Source organism: Pseudophryne corroboree, chromosome 4 (genome assembly GCF_028390025.1).
Source record: "Pseudophryne corroboree isolate aPseCor3 chromosome 4, aPseCor3.hap2, whole genome shotgun sequence".
In the NCBI taxonomy this organism is placed as follows: domain Eukaryota; kingdom Metazoa; phylum Chordata; class Amphibia; order Anura; family Myobatrachidae; genus Pseudophryne; species Pseudophryne corroboree.
The window spans coordinates 778,968,104-778,993,682 of record NC_086447.1 but is presented as its reverse complement, the minus strand read 5'-3'; the positions used below and the strand labels follow the sequence as shown (position 1 = coordinate 778,993,682).

Genomic DNA, 25,579 nt, shown 5'->3' with positions numbered 1-25,579 from the left:
CTATGAGTGGGCAGCTACATGGAAGGCTCTATTGCAGGCTGAGCACAGACAGTACTTTTAGAGATGTGTCTTAAATTTTTCAGTTGTGGCCATTTTGGATTTTAGAAATTGGCGCCCACCTGTAGTTAGAAAATCTCTGAGGAGATTCTTCAGCTACCAATCACTGTCAAGCAGATTGAAACATTGTATTAACTTCAGTACATCCTGAGATTAATTTACATATGGCTGGTGTTGCTACAGAAAGGCTTTGCTGCTGCTGCTGCTAAATCTTTGTATAAAGAATTATGTGGTTTTCTTTTCCCTCCAAAGGATTCTACTGAAAAAGATCCTGAGGAAGAGGAGCAACAGAAGTATAATCCAGTCAAGCCAAGCTGTTCTAACAGTTGGTGCTGTGAGGATTGCAGACGCCAGGCTGGTTTTATAAAAAATTAAATAAAAAAAATAAACAAATATATATATATATATATATATATATATATATATATATATATATATATATATTTATTTATTTTTCTCTATAATGTAGGTTTAGTTCCAGCTGTGTGTCTAAACCAGTTTCACTTGCTCGCTATATCCCTGCGGTCTTTCTCTTCCTACTTAAATAGGGTGAAAGCACTGCTGACTGTTGATGAAGTATATGTTAAACAGGTCAAAAGCACCAACCAAGACCACAAAGAAGCAATAATGGCAAGGAGGTGAGCGATTTATGTTTAGGAATGGACGCTCAACCTGGGAGTAGTGGTCAGTCGGCATCAAGTTGTCGGAATACCGCAAGCACATTTAGAATGCTCCAAAAAAGAAAAGGCGCCTCTAAAAGCCTAAGCTGACATGCTGCTCGCTGCTCTCAAAAATATAGGTATTAGCAAACCTACAAAGACAACAGAAAACAAGAAAGTAGAGAGCGCAAGCAGACTAAATTAACAAATTTTAATTTAAAACTGCACAAAGAAAAAAGTATATATATTAAATATATGTGCAATTAGTAAAACATAAAATTATGGACAAATGGGATCCTCCAGCTTACAGTCCATTAGATGCAATAATAGATTCCGAATTAAACAGTCAAAAGCTCCTTCTATTCAGAGCAATGAGTTCATCAATTAGTGTTTAAATAACCTTTTTGCAGATTATTCACTTCTCTAAAAAGTTATTTATTCCGGAAAGTCACTTTTATTGGATTATCAAATAACAAATGTGCTGCTTGCTCCAGCACTTTATATTCCAAATGGATGGCAGCTTTGTATAAAGAAATCCGTCTTCCAGTGTGCTTTACAGCGGCTCCGTCTACCGCTCTCCCTAAAACACACTTGGGAAATCTTTCAATGAAAAAGCCGCTTACCGCATCCGGATGAGTTCAGCTTCACGGCGCTGAAAATCACCATACACCAGACAGCTGTACCGCAAACTCCCGAGTGGAATAGATGACAGCCACGGTCCCCGTTTGGCAAGGCGGACCACTGCAGGTGGCTATGATGAAAATGGATACACTGGTGCGGTGCAGAAATTGTGATAAGTGTCAACAGCACAAATGGAGAGTGCCGGGATCCCAAGTCCAAAAAGACCCTGACGCGTTTCTCAACCTACGTACACCGGTCGTTTCCTCAGAGGGAGAAAGTATTCAGTTACCACCCAGTCTCCATTCTTATAGGGACCAGGAGTTAATTAAATCATAAGTGCAGTCACCTGAGTATCCACCTGTTTGGCTCAATACTAGGAACGTGTGTGTGTATAATATCTAATAGCACATATACTCAGATATACAAATACAAATCAATCTTATCTAAAAACATATAATCGATTAGCACAGAAATAATTAATATATTCTTAAATTATTACAGCATAAATATATATAATAATAATGAATATGTATAAACAAGGAGGCAGATAATTGTCTAATAGAGGAGACAGCAATATATTCTTACATATAAAACATAAATATGTTCATATAATTTATTTAGAAGTAAAGGTAAAATATGCACATATAATTAAAAAAGAAAAAAGTAAAATCAAAAAGTAAATAAAGGTAAAAATAAAAATTAAATATAAAATAAAAATATAATATGATATGAAAATAATACATCCATGAATAAGTATATACATTGGCTAATAGTATGTTGGACGGATCCAAAATAGGGGAAAAAAATAGGCAATTTGATACTGATATATCTTAGCCAGACAAAAAGCACTTCATTCCCTTTTAAAGAGACAGTAACAGCCCTAGAAGCATCTTGACATGTTGAATGGAATGAATATCATAATGAAACATTATCAATGTTCCACAGATACATAAATGAATCCATATCATTTAGAATGGGCAGCAGGGTTTACCAAAATTATGGACTAATTTTTCAGTAGAATGACTCCGCCCGCACATGCAGAAAAGACTGTGTTGGGCAGCAAAGAGACCACTCCCAACGCTACATGAAGAGGAAGGGGGTCTTGTAATTGATGATGAAGAAGGTGAGGCAGTAGAGGCGATACTGAACACCAGTATGAGGAGTAAGAGGAGGACACTAGTAAGAGGAGGACTCTGAGGTTAAGGGATTAGATTCTATTATTAAGCTGTAAAAGGTCCTTAACCTCAATGAGGAAGAAGTTAAGAAACTGGAAGATTTGGATTTATTTCAGTCAAGAACCACGAGGAGCAGATTTTCCAATTCTTCAGTCCCTCCATGTTCAAAGGGAGAAGCTTGGAAGCAGCCTGATAAATGCTTCCAAAAATTCCACAGAAGTTCGAGGCCGATTACCCACTACATGTATAGGTGGGAGGTTCCGCAGATGATGGTTGCCTCTCTGGCTAGACTGTCAAGTAGAAAGACAATCTTGCCGATACCAAACGTAACTATTTTAAAGGAGGCGTCCGATCGCAAGGTAGACAAGAATCTATTTTTTGTAGCTGCTACGACACACAGACCTACTATTGTTAGTGCCTGGGTCACCAAGGCTATTATAGCATGGTCTGGTCGTATTGTTCAGGCTGTAGAGAAAGATACAGCAGGAGTAAATAGTTAGACTAGCGGAGCATATCGGTGAGTCGACTACTTACAATTGCCAGGCCGCAAAGGGATGCTACCAGAATTGCATCATACTTCTCTACGTCGGCCATATCAGAAATAAGGATTCTGTGGCTCAGAGACCGGAAAATCTTTATAGCTGCAAGGGCATCACGCAGACCTATGAGGTCCGTGCTTTGGAAAAATGGTTCGGGCAGAACAGGCAGGAGGAGGTCTCCCAAGGAGGGGACGTTTTAATTGGTCTATAATTAGACAAGTGGATTTCACAAACAGAAAAAAATCCTCTTTTCTGCATACCACGTTTTATAAAGCTACACAAATGGGCAGAAATTACTCTGGTCCAGTATTTGGGTCCTTTTGTGCTAGAGAAGAGGTTTTCGCGTTCAGGCGCGTGAAAACGGAGACCGTTCTCAGTACACAGTCCAGAAACAGGTCTCTTAAGACAAGCTCACCTTGGGCGTCTTATGATAGGCGCAGGTTTTGAAAGGTTTCGGGACACCTGGGCCGAGACTTTGCCAAATAACGGGATTCAACGGAATCCAACGGGATTGCCTCGGTGCCCTCAATAAGCAAAAGCCCTACTGATAGCGATCCTAAAATTGCTACAGTCAGAAGTCATTACTCCAGTTCCCGCCTCTCAATGAGGAACCGGGTTCTATTCCAATCTTTTTGTCGTACCAAAGCCGGACAGGACGCTCAGACCGATACTCCATTTAACAGCTTTAAACCGATTTCTATGGGTCTACAAATTCAAGATGGAATCAATTCAGTCGGTCATTGCAGGTTTGTAACGAGGCGAGTTCATGGTATCCATGGAGATAAAGGATGCATACCTCCATGTCCCGATTTGGTCTCTTCACCAAGCTTACTTAAGGTTTGCACTGGTGAAGGATCACTACCAGTTCAGAGCCCTACCATTCGGTCTAATGTCAGCCCCGAGGATCTTTACGAAGATCATGGCGATAATGGTTGCAGGATTGAGACTGTTGGGGGTCACGATAATACCTTATCTAGACGATCTATTGATCAAGGCCTCCTCTCAGGAACAGCTGATAAAGGATGCTCGGACATCTCGCCAATTTCTCATTCGACACGGGTGGATTGTGAACTTTCAGAAATCCAATCTCATACCGACTCAACGGATTCAGTTCCTCGGTCTCATCTTGGACACCGTAAAATTGAGTCTTTCTACCAGAGCACAAGAACCAGGACCTACAGAGGTTAGTGGCTCAGGTACTACGGACACAGACGGTTTCTCTATACCTCTGTGGGCAGCTTCTCAGGGAAATAAGGACAACACCTGGGCGCAAATAATCAAAAAGTTCTGGGATGTTTAACAACAATTCACCTGATCAAGGATTGCAGCTTCACATAAGAGGTCACTGTTACCTCCCAAAAATGCAGAAACAACAAAAAATAAATGAAGCGCTATCCTGATCAGTATAACTTAAAACATAAAACATTTATTAGACATTACACAGACAACATTAATATCACAGCTAGTATTGTTTAAAAAATACTTTTAAAATATAATTAACCCCGTGGCCACTTGACAGTTGATTAACTTAATTACTGCAGTAATAATCAGCAAAGTTCCTCACATTTGTATTTGCCAAGATTAAATCAGGATGAAGCTTAAAGATGTTAGAAGCTGTTACCTAATCATAAAGCAATAATTGGCTGCCAGTTAGTAACTTTTGCCAGATGGAAACAAGCTCAGAGATGTTAAAAGATGCTCAATTAGTGTTATGTAACAATCTTCAACTGTTAGTTCATAACTTATGAGATGGTTTAGATTCAAAGCATGCATGCAGTTGATTAGTAGAAAAACTGATTGATGATTAATACTCAAGAATTTCTGTCCAGAGAATATTTCAACTCCACAGTCCAGCGTGGCCACGCTAATAGTAAAAACCAACACAACGTGTCTTCAGACCAGGAAACCAATTTGTGGAGTGACGTCTCACTCTAGATAGTTACCACTCCGGTCCTCACGTACAAGTGTTGGAAGTAGCAGATCACCGCCGTGATTGGCACTCCTCTTACGGAGGAACTTTGCTGATTATTACTGCAGTAATTAAGTTAATCAACTGTCAAGTGGCCACGGGGTTAATTATATTTTAAAAGTATTTTTTAAACAATACTAGCCGTGATATTAATGTTGTCTGTGTAATGTCTAATAAATGTTTTATGTTTTAAGTTATACTGATCAGGATAGCGCTTCATTTATTTTTTGTTGTAGCTTCTCAGGGAGATGGTGGCGTCGTTCGAAGCTCTCCAGTACGGCAGACTTAATTCCCGACCATTCCAGATGACCCTCATTGGTCAGGGAGCAGGCTCACACTGGCTTCTACATCGAAGAATCCCACTACTACGAACCTCCTTGATTTGGTGGTCGTTGCACAAGAATCTCGCAGCAGGCAAGAGATTCTGCATTTGGGATTGGAGGATCCTGACAACGGACGCCAGTCTCAGAGGTTGGGGTGCCGTCCTAGAGGAACATCAGTTTCAGGGCAGATGGACAGTACAGGAGAGCAGACTACCCATAAACATTCTAGAACTGAGAGCTGTTTACAATGCGCTTCTCTTAGCCGAAGACCTAGTCATGGGTCAACACTTAGAGATACAGATGGACAATGTCACGACGGCGGCTTACATAAACCGTCTGGGATGACCAAAGAGCAGGATGGCGTTAAAGGAAGCCACAAAGATCTTGTTGTGGGCAGAAAGTTGAAACGTCATCCTCTCGGCTGTGTTCATTCCAGGCGTGGAGAACTGGGAAGCGGATCATCTCAGTCGCCAGGACATGCATCTGGGAGAGTAGTGCCTACATCCACAGATTTTCGACATGGTGGTGAGATGGGGCCTACCTCAAGTGGACCTCATGGCATCTCGGCAAAACCATCAGCTGCCCAGATATGTGTCCAGGACAAAAGATCCAACAGCAGAAGGAGTGGACGCATTAACACTTCCTTGGTGTTACAGGAGGGTTTACATTTTTCCACCCTTCTCCCTCATACCCAGGGTTCTGATAAGGTTGAAACAAGAGCGAGTGTAGGCGATTCTAATCGCACCAGATTGGCCCCGCAGGAGTTGGTATTCAGACCTGCGAAGGTTACTCGCGGAAGATCCTTGGCGGTTATCTCAGAGAGAGGACCTGCTGTCTCAGGGACCGTTCCATCACCCAGACCTGAACAGGCTGCGTTTAACGGCGTGGCTATTGAAACCCGGATCTTAAGGAACCGAGGAATATCATGAACGGCCATTCCTACGATGATTGCCGCTAGGAAGCCGGTCACAGCCGTGCACTACTACAGGATTTGGAAGAGGTACATGGACTGGTGTCAAGAAAGTGGGTGGAATTCGGCAAACTTCCATTTATCCAGACTTCTACTCTTCCTTCAGGCCGGTCTAGTTTTAGAACTGAGGCTGGGCTCTCTGAAGGTTCAAATTTTGGCTCTCTCTATCCTATTTCAACAGCGGTAAGCGTCCTTGCCAGAGGTTCAAACCTTTTTACAGGGGGTTCTGAGAATGCAGCCCCCTTTTCGTCCTCCTATTGCACCATGGGACTTAAATTTGGTGTTGGAATTTTTGAAATCACCTACTTTTGAGCCGTTAGCAAGAACAGGCCTGTGATATCTCTCTTGGAAGGTCACGTTATTGCTTGCCTTGGCTTCGACCAGGCGGGTTTCTGAGTTGGGAGCCTTATCGTGTATGAGCCTTTTTAACTTTTCATGAGGATAGGGCTGAACTCCGTACAAGAGCGGATTTCCTGCCTAGAGTTGTTTCGGGGTTTCACGTAAACCAGCCATTTGTGGTTCCATCTTTCCAGGGTCTCGCAGATGGGGACGTGTCCTTGGATGTTGTCCGAGCTTTACGGGTATACGTACAAGTTACGTCGTCCTTCAGAAAGTCGGACCATTTGTTTTTTCTTTATGATGGGCCTAAGAAGGGTTGGCCAGCATCTAAGCAGTCTTTGTCCAGATGGATTCGACTTGCCATTCGGCAAGCTTATATTTCCTGTGGCAAACAGGGTCCGGTTCAGACGGGTGCTCATACCACCCGATCAGTGTACCTCATGGGCGGCGGCCAGAGGTGCTTCCACTGCTCAACTTTGCAGGGCGGCGACGTGGTCTTCAGCCCACACGTTCGCAAAATTTTACAAGTTTGATACCTTTGCGTCCGGTGACTCTAAGTTTGGACGTTTCGTTTTGCAGACCACCGACAGCACTCCCTCCCTGGGGGATAACTTTGGGACATCCCCTAATGTCTAAGGAACGCTCCAGTGTCCCCTAGTGGATGAAAGAGAAAAGAGGATTTTGGTACTTGCCGATAAATCCATTTCTCTGAATCCTCTAGGGGACACTGGACGCCCGCCTCGGTGCTGTCGGCCTGCGGTGTTAAAAGTTCTTGTTTAAACAGTTCGTACAAACAGCGTTGGTTTTTCGGTTAAGAGTTTCTTGGATGCTGTTTGCTATGTTGTACGGTTCGGTTCTTTGCCAGGTGCTCTAGTATCATGTCCTATTCTCTCGGTCAAATTTCCCAAACTGAAGGAGGAGGGATGTGAAGGGGGAGGAGCCGGCTGTGCAGACAATGCTAATTTTAGATTGTGCCACACCTCCGGTTGCAAGCTTCACACCCCTTCTGTCTAAGGAACGCTCCAGTGTCCCCTAGAGGATTCAGAGAAATGGATTTATCGGTAAGTACCAAAATCCTCTTTTACTTTCTCGGGTATTTCTTTACGACCAATTCTTCCAAGTGCTTGGGTCCTTAAGGCTGTGGATCACTGGCTAGCAAGGGTAGTCCCCAGCATGCAGTATGATGATCCTTCTGAAGCTAATCAGTTAGCAGAGCAGATCTCTGAAGATCTTGCTTATGCAGGCTCTAATTCGAGCAGTTTTCTCACTTTTAGAAAATGGAGTAGTTCTTCATGTTCCCCCTCACCAACAAGGTCATGGATTTTACTCCGGTCTTTTTCTCGTAAACAAACCGGACGGTTCGTTTTGACCAATCCTCAACCTAAAGTGTCTAAATCCATATTTTCCGTTCGAAAAATTCAAATCCATTCATTCAATCTTCAGTTCCATGGAGTCAAACAAGTTTTTGGCTTCCATATATATAAATGACGCATACTTACACGTCTCCATCTGGAAAGGTCACCAACATCTTTTGAGGTTTGCAATAGGCTCTTGGCATCTTGCAATTACAATGAGATTTCTGCTCATAATAGATCTGAGCCACTCAGGAGCAGAGAGGCTTAAGAGCATGACCTATCTCTATCTAGGGATTTAGCTAATAATTCCCCTACATCTCAACGTCAAACAGGTAAAACAGATATACAAACAATCCAAGATCCCTACAGTCTCACAGAAAAGAGGGATACGGAGTATGGTGGAATTGGAAAAGGAGAGAGAAGAAGAAAGAGAGGATGCAGAGGGGCGCAACTGAACAAAAAATCCAAACAAAAATTTCAGGAGGAGATAGACCTCACAGGTATATTTAATCTTCCAGATAGATAATTTTCCACTGATGAGATGACTGTACTCAAGAAAGGACTCAAATATGCCCCGTCTGCTAAACCTGATTTGTTTGGTCTTTTTGTTGATTTAAATAAATTTGTCAGGACACTCAGCCGCAAAAGGTATTTGCCATTAAAGAGCTTAATAAAAGAGATATAGAAGGACCCCCCATTATCCTGTATACTAATGACCAGATGCCTTTGAAGATATCAGAATCCTTAATTTCAGAGAGTGCTGGATGTCAGGGGACACCACAGACATTCGAAAAGATCTATAATGTTGATACCAAATGCAAAGCTTTTAAGAATCCATCTGATTTCTATCCGCTCCAGTACCAATGGCCTTTCCTGGAGAGCTTTTACTCCACAACAGTGGAGGATTTCAGGAAGCTTTGCAAAAGGACTGAGCCTAAAAATAAAAAAGTATCTTTCAGTGATAATCTTAATAGGAAGGAAAGGTCAGCCCTGAAAAGACTTATGGCGGATATGAACCTTATTTTCAGACAGGCAGACAAAGGAGGAGGTTTAGTGATTCAGAATAGACAAGATTATCTACTTGAAGTGGAAAAACAATTGAACAATGAACTTTTTTAAAAGAAATTATTCAGGGACCCCACTCCGGAGTTCCAGGAAGAGTTAAGAGATCTCTTAGATGCAGCTCTTGTGGGTGGCACTCCATCAAAAGACACTTGGCACTATTTATTTTCTGCACACCCCATTATTCCCATATATTATCATTTACCAAAGATTCATAAACACATCACAACACCACCGGGCCGGTCCAATAATTTCGGGTGTAGGGTCATTAACCACTAATTAATCTTCTTTTGTTGGTTCACATCTTCAAAGTTACATATCATCACTTCAATCCCATTTTAACGATACTTCAGATTTTTTTTAAATAAAATTAACCAAATTGTCTGGAAGGACACATACAAACTAATTACATGTGATGTAGAGGCTTTATGTACCAACATTCCACATAATAAAGGTTTATCAGAAGTACAATATTTTCTATAGCAAGATCCATCTGTATCAGAGACGTTACGTAACTTTTTATTATCATCTTTACAGTTTATATTATCACACAATTTTTTGTTTGACTTGCAATTTTATTTACAGTCACTTGGCACAGCCATGGGGACCAAGTTCGCCCCGAGTTTCGCAAACCTCTATATGGGGCGCTTTGAAGAGCACCACATTTGGGGGGGCGGACATGGGGCCAACTTGGTCTTCTATTATTTCGGATGGGGACCACACTTCAGTTGCGAATTTAGTAGATCACCTTAATACTGTAATAACGATTTCAATTGAAAATTTACACATGTTAGTGATACGACACTTAATTTTTTAGATATTACTGTAAAATTGAAGGATAATAAGTTACAAACTACCACAAGACTGTAGATTGCAATAAATATCTTCACTATAAGAGTTGCCACCACTAGAGCTGTAAAGATAACATCCCCAAGGGCCAGTTCATGCATATTCGCAGGAATTGTTTCAATATGGAAGACTTTGATCCGGGTTAACCCAGTAGTTTATTGGTTGATACACTACTGGAAGTTAGTAAAATGGAAAGAGATAAACTTCTTGTTTCAAAGACTTAATTAACTTCAGATGTAGGACAATGGAAGGGTAATACTACTAAAGGATCACTTGCCTTTATAACCAAATTTAATACATAGGCCATTGAGATTAGACGCATTATAAATAAAAACTATGGGCTTTTGAAACTGGACAAATTTCTAGAAAAAGATCTACAAGGATCATGGAAGGTTGTCTTCAGAAAAGCAGACAATTTGAAACAGAAATTGGCACCCAGTATACTCAGACCCATCATGAGTAAGGAGGACATGGTAGGGAATTGGTTGAGCCTAACCCCCAGACCTAAGGGTTTCTTCAGGTGTGGCGAATCGAGGTGCCACACCTGTGTTCATGCTGCACAAATGTGTAACAATATAACTTCATTTGTAGAAAAGAATTCTTATGAAATAGAAACATTTCTGAATTGTCAATCCTGTTATGTCATTTATGTCTTTACATGTGGTTGCGGCGTGCAATACGTTGGGGGGGGGGAAGGGGGGGGGGGGGCAGGCAGGGGAGTGCAGGTTCAAGAAGCTCTGTAGGAAGGAGGCCTTCTGGATATTCAGGCTGGGGACATTGACACCCAAGGGTCTCAGTGATACCATTGAGCTAATAAACATTTAGTATGGTAAAGTTCTTTTGGGACTCCAGGTCCATGGAGACCAGTCTCACAGCGGTCTGTACACATGAACATCTTTGCCTTTATTATGCATTTGCACATTATTATAATTCAGTAATCCAAGATGTGTCCTATCATTTAGTCCCAATTTTAGCCTCTCCCTCTTTCTTTCTTTTTTCCCCCCCTTCATTTTATTAATACTGGCTTATGATGATGTTCATACAAAATCCACTAGCTATAAAATAATATCAAGGTATATAAGGGTGTACCAAGAGGTTTATCTTGGACACTACCTCTGGATAGAATTGGGTGAGTTTCATGCCGTTGTGAGGGGAGGGTTTGGAGGACATGCATGTGCATATGTGTTTGTGCTCTAACTGGATTAAACTTTGTATTGGGAAACATATTTATGTGTATCTTCCATATTAATAGAGTGCGACATTTATATTCGTAAAATAAATATACTTTTAAATAAATTTGTCCCTATATAATAACTGTATTCTTGACTGTAATAAATATCTCTATGTATTTCTCATATTAAAACTTTTCTGGTGATAATCTGGCTATGAGACAATTATCAAATTCTCTATATGAATTAGTTTTTTAAAAGGGTTTTTAAAAGGGTTTTTTAATAGGTTTAAATGTGTAACTGATTATTTTAATAGACATTAAAGAGTTAATTTGGGTATTATGGCTAGATGTTGCAGTCCCTAATTAAGGAAAGCTGAGCCCTTTAACTAAGGAGCATAATATAGTATAAATGGCTGTAGAGCCCAATAGGTGGGACTTCTGAGGAAACGGCCCCACTCCAGCGGCCAAGACACGCGTCAAGCACATTGAGCCCTGCAGACTCATCTCCGACGCTAGCAGTTACACGCTGTGTCAGCTCAGCTCCTGTCTTTTCTGACCACCGCTCTGAACTGTCTGGTTGCTGGCACCAGCATTAGGGGGAGAGACCGCACGGACTGTCTATAACTGAGGCTGGGGTAAGCGCTGTCCATGCTAATAAGACTGTTGATTGTCAGTGGACCTCAGCAAGATTGAGAGCATACATTACGATTTTGCCCTGCACCAAGCCGCCCCATTATTGCCTCATATACACTGCTCAAAAAAATAAAGGGAACACTTAAACAACACAATGTAACTCCAAGTCAATCACACTTCTGTGAAATCAAACTGTCCACTTAGTAACACTGATTGACAATCAATTTCACATGCTGTTGTGCAAATGGAATAGACAACAGGAGGAAATTCTAGGCAATTAGCAAGACACCCCCAATAAAGGAGTTGTTCTGCAGGTGGTGACCACAGACCACTTCTCAGCTCCTATGCATTCTGGCTGATGTTTTGGTCACTTTTGAAAGCTGGCGGTGCTTTCACTCTTGTGGTAGCATGAGACGGAGTCTACAACCCACACAAGTGGCTCAGGTAGTGCAGCACATCCAGGATGGCACATCAATGCGAACTGTGGCAAGAAGGTTTGCTGTGTCTGTCAGCGTAGTGTCCAGAGCATGGATGCGCTACCAGGAGACAGGCCAGTACATCAGGAGACGTGGAGGAGGCCGTAGGAGGGCAACAACCCAGCAGCAGGACCGCTACCTCTGCTTTTGTGCAAGGAGGAACAGGAGGAGCACTGCCAGAGCCCTACAAAATGACCTCCAGCAAGCCACAAATGTGCATGTGTCTACTCAAACGATCAGAAACAGACTCCATGAGGGTGGTATGAGGGCCCGAAGTCCACAGGTGGCGGTTGTGCTTACAGCCCAACACCGTGCAGGACGTTTGGCATTTGCCAGAGAACACCAAGATTGGCAAATACGCTACTGGCGCCCTGTGCTCTTCACAGATGAAAGCAGGTTCTCACTGAGCACATGTGACAGACGTGACAGAGTCTGGAGACGCCAAGGAGAACGTTCTGCTGCCTGCAACATCCTCCAGCATGACCGGTTTTGCAGTGCGTCAGTAATGGTGTGGGGTGGCATTTCTTTGGGGGGCCACACAGCCCTCCATGTGCTCACCAGAGGTAGCCTGACTGCCATTAGGTACCGAGATGAGATCCTCAGACCCCTTGTGAGACCATATGCTGGTGCGGTTGGCCCTGGGTTCCTCCTAATGCAAGACAATGCTAGACCTCATGTGGCTGGAGTGTCTCAGCAGTTCCTGCAAGACGAAGGCATTGATGCTATGGACTGGCCCGCCCGATCCCCAGACCTGAATCCAATTGAGCACGTCTGGGACATCATGTCTCGCTCCATCCACCAACGCCACGTTGCACCACAGACTGTCCAGGAGTTGGCGGATGCTTTAGTCCAGGTCTGGGAGGAGATCCCTCAGGAGACCATCCGCCACCTCATCAGGAGCATGCCCAGGCGTTGTAGGGAGGTCATACAGGCACGTGGAGGCCACACACACTACTGAGCCTCATTTTGACTTGTTTTAAGGACATTACATCAAAGTTGGATCAGCCTGTAGTGTGTTTTTCCACTTTAATTTTGAGTGTGACTCCAAATCCAGACCTCCATGGTTTAATAAATTTGATTTCCATTGATAATTTTTGTGTGATTTTGTTGTCAGCACATTCAACTATGTAAAGAACAAAGTATTTAATAAGAATATATCATTCATTCAGATCTAGGATGTTATTTTAGTGTTCCCTTTATTTTTTTGAGCAGTGTATATGGTCTTAACTCATCAGTGATCTATTATGGAGCATAATATGTTTTACAACTGACTGAGCGTATCAACATTAAACGGGAAACTTTTTGCTGACAAGTTATTTACAACAAGTTACCAGCCAACAAGCTGCATAAATTAGCTGCTGCTGTGTGGAACTTTAGTATCCGGAGACAATGAAATGCTCCAGTAACTGTTGTTACAAAGTAATAAGGAGAGTTTTATCATTTGGATACAAATTGCTCCTCCCCTAGTAACAAAAAGGATACAATTGATTTATTCCCAACGCTGGGCCTGCAGTTTGTTCAATGGCTCCAAAGAGAGCATGATTTTATATTATTGTACTGTATATTGTTATATATTTTTTCTTTTTAATATGTTTAGTGTATTTATGAGAATTTAATATATGTGTAATAAAGTGTGAATTGCTTGATACTATCACGGACAGCGCTACCCTTTTTCCTTCTTTTATATACAAAGATCTTTTGAGGTTCAGTCCCTCAGTGTGAAGCTGCAGTCAATGAGAAGTGTCTGCAATTATATAATTAAGTGTTTCACAGCCAGTACACTAGTGCCCACTCCTGATGTTGTTTTTTATCTTCAATTTCAGGCTCTCCCATTCAGTCTGTCAACGGCACCTTGAGTGTTCATAAAGATAATGGCTTATATGGTTGTGGTATTGAGATGTCAGGGGGTCAACATTACTCCGTACCTGGACGACCTGTTACTGAAGGCTCCATCAGTCACTTCTTCACCAGCATTTGACACTCGCGGTAGACGCCCTTCGATCCTTTTGGGTGGATAGTGAATCTGCCCAAATCATCTCTACTTCCATCCCAAGAGATGATCTTTCTGGAACTCCTATTCGAATCAGAGGGTGTTCCTACCCCAGGACAAAATTCAGGATCTGCCTTCATGGATTCGATCTCTATTGCAGTTACCTCTGGTCTCCGTTCTCAGATGCATGCAGGTGTTGGGCAAAATGGTGGCGGCCTTTGAGGCAGTGCCATATGTCAGATTCCGTGCTCTGCCTCTTCAGGCTCAGCTTCTCAGATGTTGGTTTGGGGGACAGTGTTTCAGTCACATCATATCCAAGTCTCTGGACCACTCAGGAGTCGTCTCTTCAGATCAATATTCTGGAATTGAGAGCAATCAGATATGCACTGATTCAGGTGCAGTTTCTTGTACAGGGTCATCCAGTATGCATTATATCGGACAATGCCACCGCAGTGGTATACGTCAACAAGCAGGGCGGATCTCTGAGTTGGAGAGCCATGAAAGAGGTGTCGCATATCCTCAGTTGGGCAGAGTCCTGGATTCCAGCCATTTCTGCAGTCCACATTCCGGGAGTGGAAAACTGGGAAGCGTATTTCCTCAGCCCGCTACACAGTTCATCCAGGCGAATGGGAACTTTATCATTACGTGTTCCTCTCGACCTCATGGCATCCCGTCTCAACAAGAAACTGCGTCAGTACGGGTCTCGGTCCCAGGATCCTCAGGCATCGTTGGTTGATCCATGACAGCTCCTTGGAGGTTTCGACTAGGTTATGTGTATCCACCGATCGTTGAAAGGGTCTAGTCATTCTCAGCGCACCAGATTGGCCTCAACGCCAATGGTACATTCTTCTATGCAGCATGGTGACCGAGGAGCCTTATCGTCTGCCACTGCGTCCGGATCTTCTCCTTCATGGACCTTATCGCCACCACGATTTACCTCGGCTGGCTTTGACGGCATGGCTCTTGAATCCCGCATCTTAAGATCAAAGGGTTTCTCTCGTGTTGTAGTGAAGACGATGCTCCAGGCTAGGAAACCAGTCACGTCGCGCATTTATCGCAGAGGGTTGCGTATCTACATAATTTGGTGTGAACAACGAAAGATTGCTACTGGCGTTTTTCGTTTGTCGTGTCTTTTGTCCTTCCTCCAGGATGGTCTGACGAAGGGACTCTGCCTTTCATCGCTTAAGGGGCAGGTTTCGGCCTCGTCTGTTCTGTTTCAGAAGTGATTGACTGCTTTACCAGAAGTCCAGACATTTCTCCAGGGGATCTTGAGGATTCAACCTCCTTATGTTCCTCCGGTTTCTCCTTGGGACTTAAATTTGGTTCTTACGGCTCTTCAGAAGCCTCCCTTTGAGCCTCTGGATTCAGTTGAATTACGATTTCTCACTCTTAAGGTAGTGTTCCTTTTGGGTATTGCTTCACCTGAGTGAATTTCCGAGTTGCATCCCTTTCTTGCAGGCCACCGTTGTTATGCCCCTTTCACATCGCACAAATAACCCGGTATCGACACGGCATATTGCCGTGTCGAAACGGGTCAGTGTGCAATGTGAAAGGTCCTTTGCTGAATTAGCGGGTTGCCTGACCCGGTAATTCAACCCGGTAAAAAAGAAGGGTTATTACCGGGTTGAATACCGGGTCAGGTGCAGTGTGAATGGGAGCCGTTTCGATGCGACCCGGCTCCCATTCACAGCATAGGGAGAGGCGGCGCAGGAGATGAGCTTATCTCCCAGTGCCGCCTCCGCCCCTGCTGCAGCTGCGCCCCCTCCTGCTATGGCAACCGACCCGGTATATTGCCGGGTCGGAAAGCCAGCAAAGGAGCGCAAATGCCGGATCCCACCCGGTAAGGACACGTTTCTCTTACCGGGTGGGATCCGGCATTTGCGATCTGAAACCAGCATTAGTGTTCCATGATGATCAGGTGGTTTTGCGTACTAAGCCCTCTTTTCTGCCAAAGGTGGTTTCTAAATTTTTATCTCAACCAGGACATTATTCTTCCTGCCTTTGGTTCCAATTTACCTGATGAAGATAGACACTTTGCTTTATTGGATGTGGTTCGGGCTTTGCACATTTATCTTTCCTATACGGAAGCTATTTGTCGTACGGACACCCTGTTGACGCTCTTAAGCGGGGTTGGTCGGCCTCCAAAAATACAGTGGCTTGTTGGGTCACGTCCGCTATTCGTCAAGCTTATGTTTCATCTGCTGTTCCAGTTCCTGTTCCACTGCGGGCTTACTCGACTAGAGCTGTTGGTGCATCCTGGTCTGTTCGCGGGGGCGTTTCTGTTGAGCAACTGTGCAGAGCTGCGACCTGGTGGTCCGTACATACCTTCACAAAGTTCTACCTTTTCCATACATTTGATATGGAGACTGCCTCTGTTGGGCAAACTATTTTGCAGATGGCTTTGCAGTCCACTACTCCCTCCTCTTCTTAGCTTGCTTTGGGATATCCCCTTAGTAAATGCGCAGTGTCCCCCAGATTGGTGAAGGAGAAAAGGGGATTTTTTACCCACCGTAAAAAATCTTTCTCCGAGTCCATCTAGTGGACGCTGCGATCCCTCCCTTTCTTTTTGCTACTCTGGTTTAATTGTTACTGGTTTAGTCTGTCTCTCCCGGTTTGGCTAAACGTTAACTGGGGCTGGGTCTGTGGAGAGACTGTAGATAGGAGGGGTTAGAGGAAGGTGGAGTCGTTCTTAATAGATTCTGTGCCAAACGCCATACCACACACTCTAACCCCTTAGTAAGTGCGCAGCGTCCCCCAGATGGACTCGGAGAAAGAGATTTTACGGTGAGTAAAACATCCCCTTCTTATGACATTTCCTACCTTGTACATGAAATTGTTCAAATAAATTGTTCAGTGCAGAGCAAAAAAAGCAGTATGGAAACCAATATCACTTTTCTTGTTGAACTAAGGAAAACTGGTGCCACAATATAATCTTGCGACATCCAAATACTATTGTTTAAATGCTATATAAGTTAACGGACAGTGGTTTCTATCACATATTTCAGGCTGAAGAGGCCCAACGTAAACTGAATCGTCTCACTGAAGAAGATACAGGTAAAGAGAGTTCTGCTTTTCGTTCATGCATAATGAATCATTGTGATTATGGGGACAGTGTGACGGCAAGAAGCTGAGCTAGTTTTATTTAAAAAAAAAAAAAAAAACAAGCAAAACTACATACATTTAACATGATAATCCATTTTTATTGAAGCACAAATAGTGTGAATCAGAATTTCCCAAACTCCGCCATTACATTCCAGGTTTTAAGGATATCCGTGCTTGAGTACTGATGGTTAGTTCAAATTGACTAAGGTACTAATTTAGTCACCTGTGCTTAAGCGTGGATATCCTTTAAACCTAGACTGTAATAGCGGAGTTTGGAAAACTCTGGTGTAAATGGATAAAAGGCAGAAGGATAACACTATAAATGCATAATATTAAAGACCTTATGGGCCTTACACACTGGCTGATTACACTGAAAGATATGAACGATCTCGTTCATTAATGAACGAGATATCGTTCATATCTTTCAGTGTGTATGCACCAACGATGAACGATGCGCGGCCCGGCGCTCGTTCATCGTTGGTGCCGGCTCGTTTATACCTGCAAGCCAATATGGGCGATATCATCCATATTAGCATGCAGGGCTATGGGGACAGGTGACGGGGGGAGTGAAGAAACTTGACTCCCCCTGTAACCACCCCTCCCGCCGCCGGGGCGTCTGTCAGACGTATCAGCCATCGGGCACCTCGGTCGGCAATCGGCCAGTGTGTAGGGCTCTTAACATGCCATATGTCAATACAATGTAAGCTGCTGTTTGCAGTCTTTTTGTACAACACTTATCTGCATCCATTGTGGTGGTCCCTTTGCAGGATTGAATCTTGAAGAGTCTTGCATTTTTGAAAGTTTGCTTTGTGTTCTCTTTTGTGCTTTACTGGCTTTTATTGTGACGTTGACTTAATATTTGCAGAGCTGTTTATTTGAGCATACATAATACTAATGTCTCTTAGTGGCCACTGGTAATAAAAGCTAGTCATTTGACCTGATTGCCTGATGTCTGTATCTGAATACGTTAGCCACACAAATGGAAGGCCAATTTGGACAGATCTGAGTGTATGACTGGATGCCATAGGATCTCAGCTGGTGCATGTGTCTGATAACGGCACCCCCATTGAAAAAATGTATATTTATATATATATATATATATATATATATATATATACACATATATATATACATACATACATACATACATACACACACACACACACATACATACATACATACATACATACATGAAATGTCAGTAATGTACATAAGATTCTTTTCTCTCTGTTCCAGCTCTGCCGCCTCCTGTCCTGCCGCCCTTTTGCCCTCTTTTTGCCAGCCTGATAAACATTCTCCAGTCAGATGTTATGCTCTCCATCATGGGGACAATACTGCAGTGGGCAGTAGAACCCAATGGATGCTCCTGGTCTGAGGCCATGCTACAAAGGGTAGGTTGAAAAAAGCTGTGACTAAGTACATTATTGACTGTAATCTATATTTGACGTGAAAGATTTTGTTTGCCAAACAATGTTGGAGATTTCTAAAGCATTGGTGCATGCAGAATCCCAGAGAAATCAATCAGATACTGTCTTTCATGAACCAAATTTCCTCTAGACTGACAAAGCTATTTATTGATTTGTGGCAATGGGTAAGGACTTTGTAACGGAACAGAAGTATGCTGGTTAGGTCTGTATTAGTTGGTCTTAAATTAAGATTTTATTTCCTAGCACAAAACCATTTATACTTAAGTGAGAATAAAATGTGTATAGTTATTTTTTTCCTTGTAAGTAATAACTTGCTAAAAAGTTAATATAAACGTTTTCTCTTCATATTCACGTGTAATTCTAAAGATTTTGCACCTAATTGGGATGTCCTTACAAGAAGAGAATCAGCATTTACAGAGCTCCAGCGAAGAAGACGTTCTCACCTTTACATTCTCACAGAAGATGTCAAGTAAGTTTTGTCCTTCCACCAGGAGGCACAGGTACTAAGTCTCTTACACTCCAGTGGTTTTGTTCTTCCACCATGAGGCACAGGAGTTATGTCTCTTACAGTCCATTGGTGTTGTCCTTCCACCATGAGGCACAGGACCTATGTTCCTTGCACTCCAGTGGTTTTATCCTTCCACCAGGAGGCACAGGACCTATATCACTTACACTTTAGTTATATTTGAATGAGTTTATATCTTGATTGCAGGTGTAATCATCATCTGGTTCTTACAACTATGATACCAATGCAGTGTTAAATATATGATACTGAAGACTAAAAAGCTATAGTTATAAGCAATACTCTTGCTGGATTTTCCCCGTTCACAGAAACACAAAAATGAAAGCAATGGTCACAACTACTCACAGCTCGAGTGTTCTTTGCAGACAATCACTGCCAATGCAGGGATCTGTGTACTACCATTGCTGGTTTGATCAGACAATGAGTATTGCTTCGTTTGGCTATGGAATGATGTCACATATATAACGTACAAATGCCACCTGATTCTATAGAGTTGGTGGTGCTGCATCAGACACTTTTCAATAATAGGTGAACAGAGCGTTAATGTTTGCACACCAAGCTCATGCTATTTGGACGTTACATTTGTACAGTAAGGCACATACCAAAGGGTGTTTTTTTCCTTTAAATACCTTACTTCCCATCAGTATGCTTTCAGCCTTAGTTCACTAGGTAAATGTCTGGCCCTGATAACTTTCCTAAGGGCAGATTCAAGTAGCTGCAGGGCTTACCGCACAGCTACAGCTGTACCTGAGCTACACAGTTACTCCCTGCTACCACGCCGGGGCTTACTGTGCGTAGAAATTGCCAAATAATAGAGCAGCTGCATGGAATATCTCGCAGCTAATTGAGTCTGCCCCTAAAATGAGAAGCTCTAGGGGGCTCTAATGTATTATTATTAGAAAACAGTACCCAGGGTTTTAAATCTTTTGCCATTAATTATCAGCGTTAAGGTGGGTACACACTGATAGATATATCTGCAGATCAATTGATCTGCAGATATATCTATGGATGGATCGGGCAGTGTGCTGTGTATACACACTGCCCGATCCGTCGGGGACTGACGTCATGAACTGGGCGAGCGTGTACACACGCCCGCCCAGTTCAGTTGTCAATCACCTCCGGCTGCCGCAGCTTGTGTACGGGCGGCCGGCTGGTCGCCCGTACACACACAGAGATGTGCCAGTATATCAGTAGATATATTGGCCGTCAGCTGTGCTGCGGGGCCGACGCGATATGTCTGTGAACGACGGAGTTCACAGACATATCGCCCGTACACACTGACCGACGAACCCGCGATATATCGGCCGTTCAATAGAACGGCCGATACAGTATATCGATCAGTGTGTACCCACTTAACAATTTAGAAAAGTAGACTTTTCAAATAGCAATCTCTGGGGGGTATTAGAAAGTCTTCTAATAATTTGAATAATATAATTATGACTTACCATTATGCACTCTCAGGGTTAGAAGTCTGTCACCACCACTTATCAGCAAAATAGTGTAGGAAATCTAAATTTAGAAATAATAATCTCTGTAGAAATCTACACAATATTATACAAAAAAAAATAGTTCTATATCTTAACAGCTGAGTCCATTGTTTGTTAGAAGACAGGTAATTGAAATAGTAACCATTTTGGGAAACCGGTTAGGGAAACTATTAATGGAACAATCTGTGTGGAAGATTAAATCATGTTGTAATTTAAACCTCCTAGATACAAGTTTATAGTTAACCTCACAAGCAAATATCAGCAGTATTACATTTTGAGGGCTAAGGTAATATAACATATATGGTGGGGGCATTTTCAGCTGTAAAAATAGGGATTTTCCCCAAGCTTATCACCTGCTCAGAGGTAGTGAAGTAAATTTGCTATAAACCTATGAAGAATTCTAACCAGTAATTTATCACAGACAATTGAATGGCAGCTTACTGCGAGCCGCAATAAAAGCCCCTTTTTAAGGTAAAAATGCCAGGATTTGCTTAAAAGCCCCAGGGACACCCCTCTGAATGACTAATTAGTCACTTAGAAGTTTTAATTATTTTTAATTGGCCAATAATGACATGTAATATTTGGGGTCAAAAAAATGCAAAGTGATTCAAATTGGGGTACATGGTATGGGACAAGTATATTGCGGTGCTTTATGAGTGGGACAGGTGTATTTAGTCTTGCAGGTGGGAGTAATCTTTTTTTTTTTTTTTTTCTTAATTGGATTAAAATGTCCCAAATTTATACTTTTTCCCAATGTAATTTGAGCACTTATTTTGCTGAAAAATACTTGGTTTATATGATTTTTTTTACTTGTTTAGAAAAATGTATATAACAGTCATTTAACACAATTTAAGTACCCCAAATCTTTTCATCATGACCACTAATATACTGCTTTTCTGTATAATATTGCCTTTTTTGGGGTACAGGCAGATTTCCCCATTTTCGCCTACACTTTTCTCTGGTTTTGACGGCAAGAATTATCACAAGAATCCCATTTTCAATATTTTCAGTTGAATAGGGAAATTCGTGGGAGTGCGCAAACCCACGATAAGCCTCTTTTCACTGCAATTTTTTTGGCAATGTCCATTAAAAGTCTGATTGCAGTAATTCCACCCATAATCTGGAAAAAGTATAACTGAATCAAGAATTGCATGTGTGAAAAGTACATAGAATATCAGATATTTACTTGTCTGACATGTCTGCTGTGTAATAATCGTGTGAGAATATGATTTAATCCACTCCTCTGCCCCCCCCCCCCCCCCCCCCCCTGAGGATCCATTGTGCTATTTGCAATATACATCTCAATAATATTATTACCTGGAACAACAGTCTAGGATGCCAGAAAAAGGAGGGAATATACGGAAGTTCAGAAACTACGAGTATGAGGAGCCACACGTAATAGAGCTTTACGACGCAGCTGCACACTCACAATTCTAATCACATTTTTCTATTATTTCACGTCTACACTTTTTTCTCTCAATCAGATAGAATTTAGATATACGCAGATATAGTTTTAGGAAATGTAAATAAAAGTTACATATTATGTGTACACAGAAGTATTGATCACTATCTTTTTATTTGCTTTGTGCATTTTGAATCCTGGATGGTTACTGAAAATATCCCTGGAATAGGATATAGGGCAATAAAATATTGACACCCTAATAAGAGGTTAAGAGGAGGATATGAAGAAACACAATTCCTGACATTTGTTGAGTTTTTATTATTTGGATATTCATTTACTTTTTTTAAATTGTCATTTTTTTCTCCATATCAGGACCAGGTGAATCTCCAAACACATCACCTAGTATCCTGGCTTTGTTAGAGACCTTGCAGAATGCTGCTCACCTGGAAGTACACAAGGATATGATTCGCTGGATACTGAAGGTATTGTTTAGCAGTTGCTCACATGGGTGAGTTCCAGCAAGTGTATCTGGAAACGTGTAGGTGTGTCCTGATACATGATGGGGGAGATGAATCAAGCAGTAGAGAAGTGGGCCAGTGGATAAGTTACCCATAGCAACCAATCAGAATCTACTTAAAATGTTGTAGAATGTAGTTGACAATTGCTACCTCAAAACTAATTGGTTGCTATGGGCAACTTTTCCACTGATCCATTTCTCTACTTTTTTGCTGTTTGATGAATTTCCCCTATGGGAACTGGGCTTTAGTATTCATGATAATGATTACAGTTTTAGTGTGACATTGGTAACACCCCCAAAGACAGTCTATATGACCTGCTTGCCGACAGGCTTGTATTAATGCCAAAATGAACTGACTTCCTGTTTAGTTTACTGTAATTACGTAATCTTCAGTAACTGGGAAACGAATGAAGACATATTGAACTCTGCTATTTAGAAAGGATGGATTCCATTTTTCCAACTTACAGTTCATATGGAATGTGACTGTCCACAATTGTTTCATCTCAGATGTTTGGAGCTATAATGAAGATCAGAGAGAGTTCATCAGCCAGCCATGTGGTAGAAACAGAGGAGAGTGTCTTAGAGGAGGTACGAGTCCTTATTGCTAAATAAATCTGTATCATTGTCACTGTGAATGTAGAACTTGGGACTATATTGCAGTATAGTAAAATGATTGTTTGGTAATCTGATTACTGTTACTAAAGTGGATTTTGCCTATAGATAGTGGAGGCAGCCATTTTGCCTGCTGTAATGATGATACAACCTGTCCATTCTCACAAAACTCTTGATGATTCTGATACTTAGCCAGCTTATTTTTTAATGAAAAAAAGTGTTAACTTTTTTTTATCACTATAAAAAACTGTTAATTTATGAACATGGCTCAAAGATCCATTCAGCATGGAATCCTCACATGGGAACCGGTTGTCAATAGGAGTAAGCTATTACTGGTTGTGTTAGGTGTCCATTGTTATAGAATGAAATGTGGAAGTAGGAGGGAAGGATGCTGTGGCTGGATTCAACAAGTGGGAAAGTTCTCCACAGTGTCCTCTAAACGGCACAAAGATGAGCGACAGTGACATTTATTTGTGCCCCTCTACAGCTTTTGAGGCAATGCGCAAGAAGTAAAGGTGCATTGTCATCATCAAAGTCTGCGGCCATATGGTAGTTTCTCTTGGTCTCCCTTCTAGTGTTGGTGAAGCATGTATTTACTGCCAGTCATCAGGGGATAGGGATGCCCTCCACGATGCTACTGGGTTCCCCTTGATGAGAAAATACATGCACAGTGCTTCCAAGCCTTGTAGAGAAGCAGGAGGGTCTTGTGGAGGGGTGTTGGCTTGAATCCTCATGTAACAGAGTCTGTTGGAGGATCTAGTAAAAAAAAAAAACTAGATTTTTTTTTTTATTATTAAATTAAAACCTAGACGTAATAATTATTTATTGAAGAACTGTAAATGTAATCGTCTTGTTTTCAGCAGCAGATGGCAAGGGCATGACACTTATGTCCTTTACTATCTGGAATCAGTGCTTCAAGTAGATAACACTTCGTTTTTAGGCAGGCATTAGAATTAATGTGCTTTTGTGTGTACCTTATAGAGCACTCGAGATAAAGACAAAGCAGAGCGGAAACGGAAGGCTGAGATTGCCCGACTCCGCAAGGAGAAGATTATGGCTCAGATGTCTGAAATGCAACGGCATTTCATTGATGAAAACAAGGAACTTTTCCAGCAGTCAATAGATGAACTCAGCGCATCGGCCTCCACATCACATGATCACAGGTGAGACCCTTCTCCATAAGCACCCAGCAGACGCCGTATTATAGATCTGTGGGCTTAGCAGAACTGGTATTACACAAACCTTTGCATATAAAACAATAAGATAAAAGGGGTTTAGTATGAAATACCTACAATCAAAATCCTGACTATCAAAATACAGACCACAATTGACCGACGGTCAAAATACTGACATTTAAAATACCAACAGTCAAAATACCGACATTTAAGATGTCGGCAGGTCAAAAAGTCAACACAATTCCCCCCCCCCCCCATATTTTTTTGTGTATGTCGACATGGACACCATATAAGTGTACCACGTCCCCTCGCATGGCTTGCTGCAGTCGCCATGCTTCGGCCACGCTGCCCCGCTGTGCTCAGCACACTATTGTATTCCCCCTCCAGGTCCACTGTATGAACAAGTCTGTTTCAATGAAAAAATCATGAAAAACGAATGTCGACTTTTTGAAAGGTCAACATTTTAAATGTCGGTATTTTGACCATTGGGATTTTGGTTGTAGGTAAATTGACCACATCCCTCTCAAAGGGATTTATATCCTGTAGCGTTGGGTAAATAATATGGATATGAATAAACATAAAAACAAATAAAGCATGGAAGTGCAACCATAAGTATAAATCGTAAAAATAATCATAAATAGAAAATAAAGACATTTTAGGTATTCAAAAATGTGGCAAAAGGTACAAAGAGCCCTACACCTGAAAACTTGCAATCTAGCAATAAGGACATCTTATCAACAGTAGCATCAAATAGGACACAAATGAGGGATGGCAAGATCAAGGAGAGGACATGGGGGGTGTGGGTTAAGCAGTAGCAAAGAATTAGGTTTTAAGAAGGTGTTTGAAAGATTAATGGTTGCGGTAGAGCAGGGGTGGGCAATTATTTCAGCTGGGGGGCCGCATAACACTTCCAGCGAATATTCGAGGGCCACACACAAAATACTCAAAAAGAGATCCCTTTTTACACATTACGGCAGACAGCGTGCCCTTTTTTACACATTACGGCAGACAGCGTCCCCCTTTTTACACATTACGACAGACAGCGTGCCCTTTTTACACATTACGACAGACAGCGTCCCCTTTTTACACATTACGACAGACAGCGCCCCCGTTTTTATACATTACGGCAGACAGCGCCCCCGTTTT

General features: G+C 42.1%; 1 protein-coding gene across 4 annotated transcripts in view; it reads left to right on the top strand.

Annotated features, from left to right (window-relative positions):
- The window catches only part of UBR2 (ubiquitin protein ligase E3 component n-recognin 2), a 278,406-nt gene that overhangs the window by 162,907 nt on the left and 89,920 nt on the right, over nt 1-25,579 (top strand). For all 4 annotated transcript variants that reach the window (XM_063918297.1, XM_063918298.1, XM_063918296.1 and 1 more), the window contains exons 24-29: nt 17,194-17,242; nt 18,527-18,681; nt 19,084-19,186; nt 22,502-22,611; nt 23,154-23,234; nt 24,240-24,421. In XM_063918297.1, the coding sequence (XP_063774367.1) occupies nt 17,194-17,242; nt 18,527-18,681; nt 19,084-19,186; nt 22,502-22,611; nt 23,154-23,234; nt 24,240-24,421 (680 nt within the window). The remainder of the gene's footprint in view (nt 1-17,193; nt 17,243-18,526; nt 18,682-19,083; nt 19,187-22,501; nt 22,612-23,153; nt 23,235-24,239; nt 24,422-25,579) is intronic.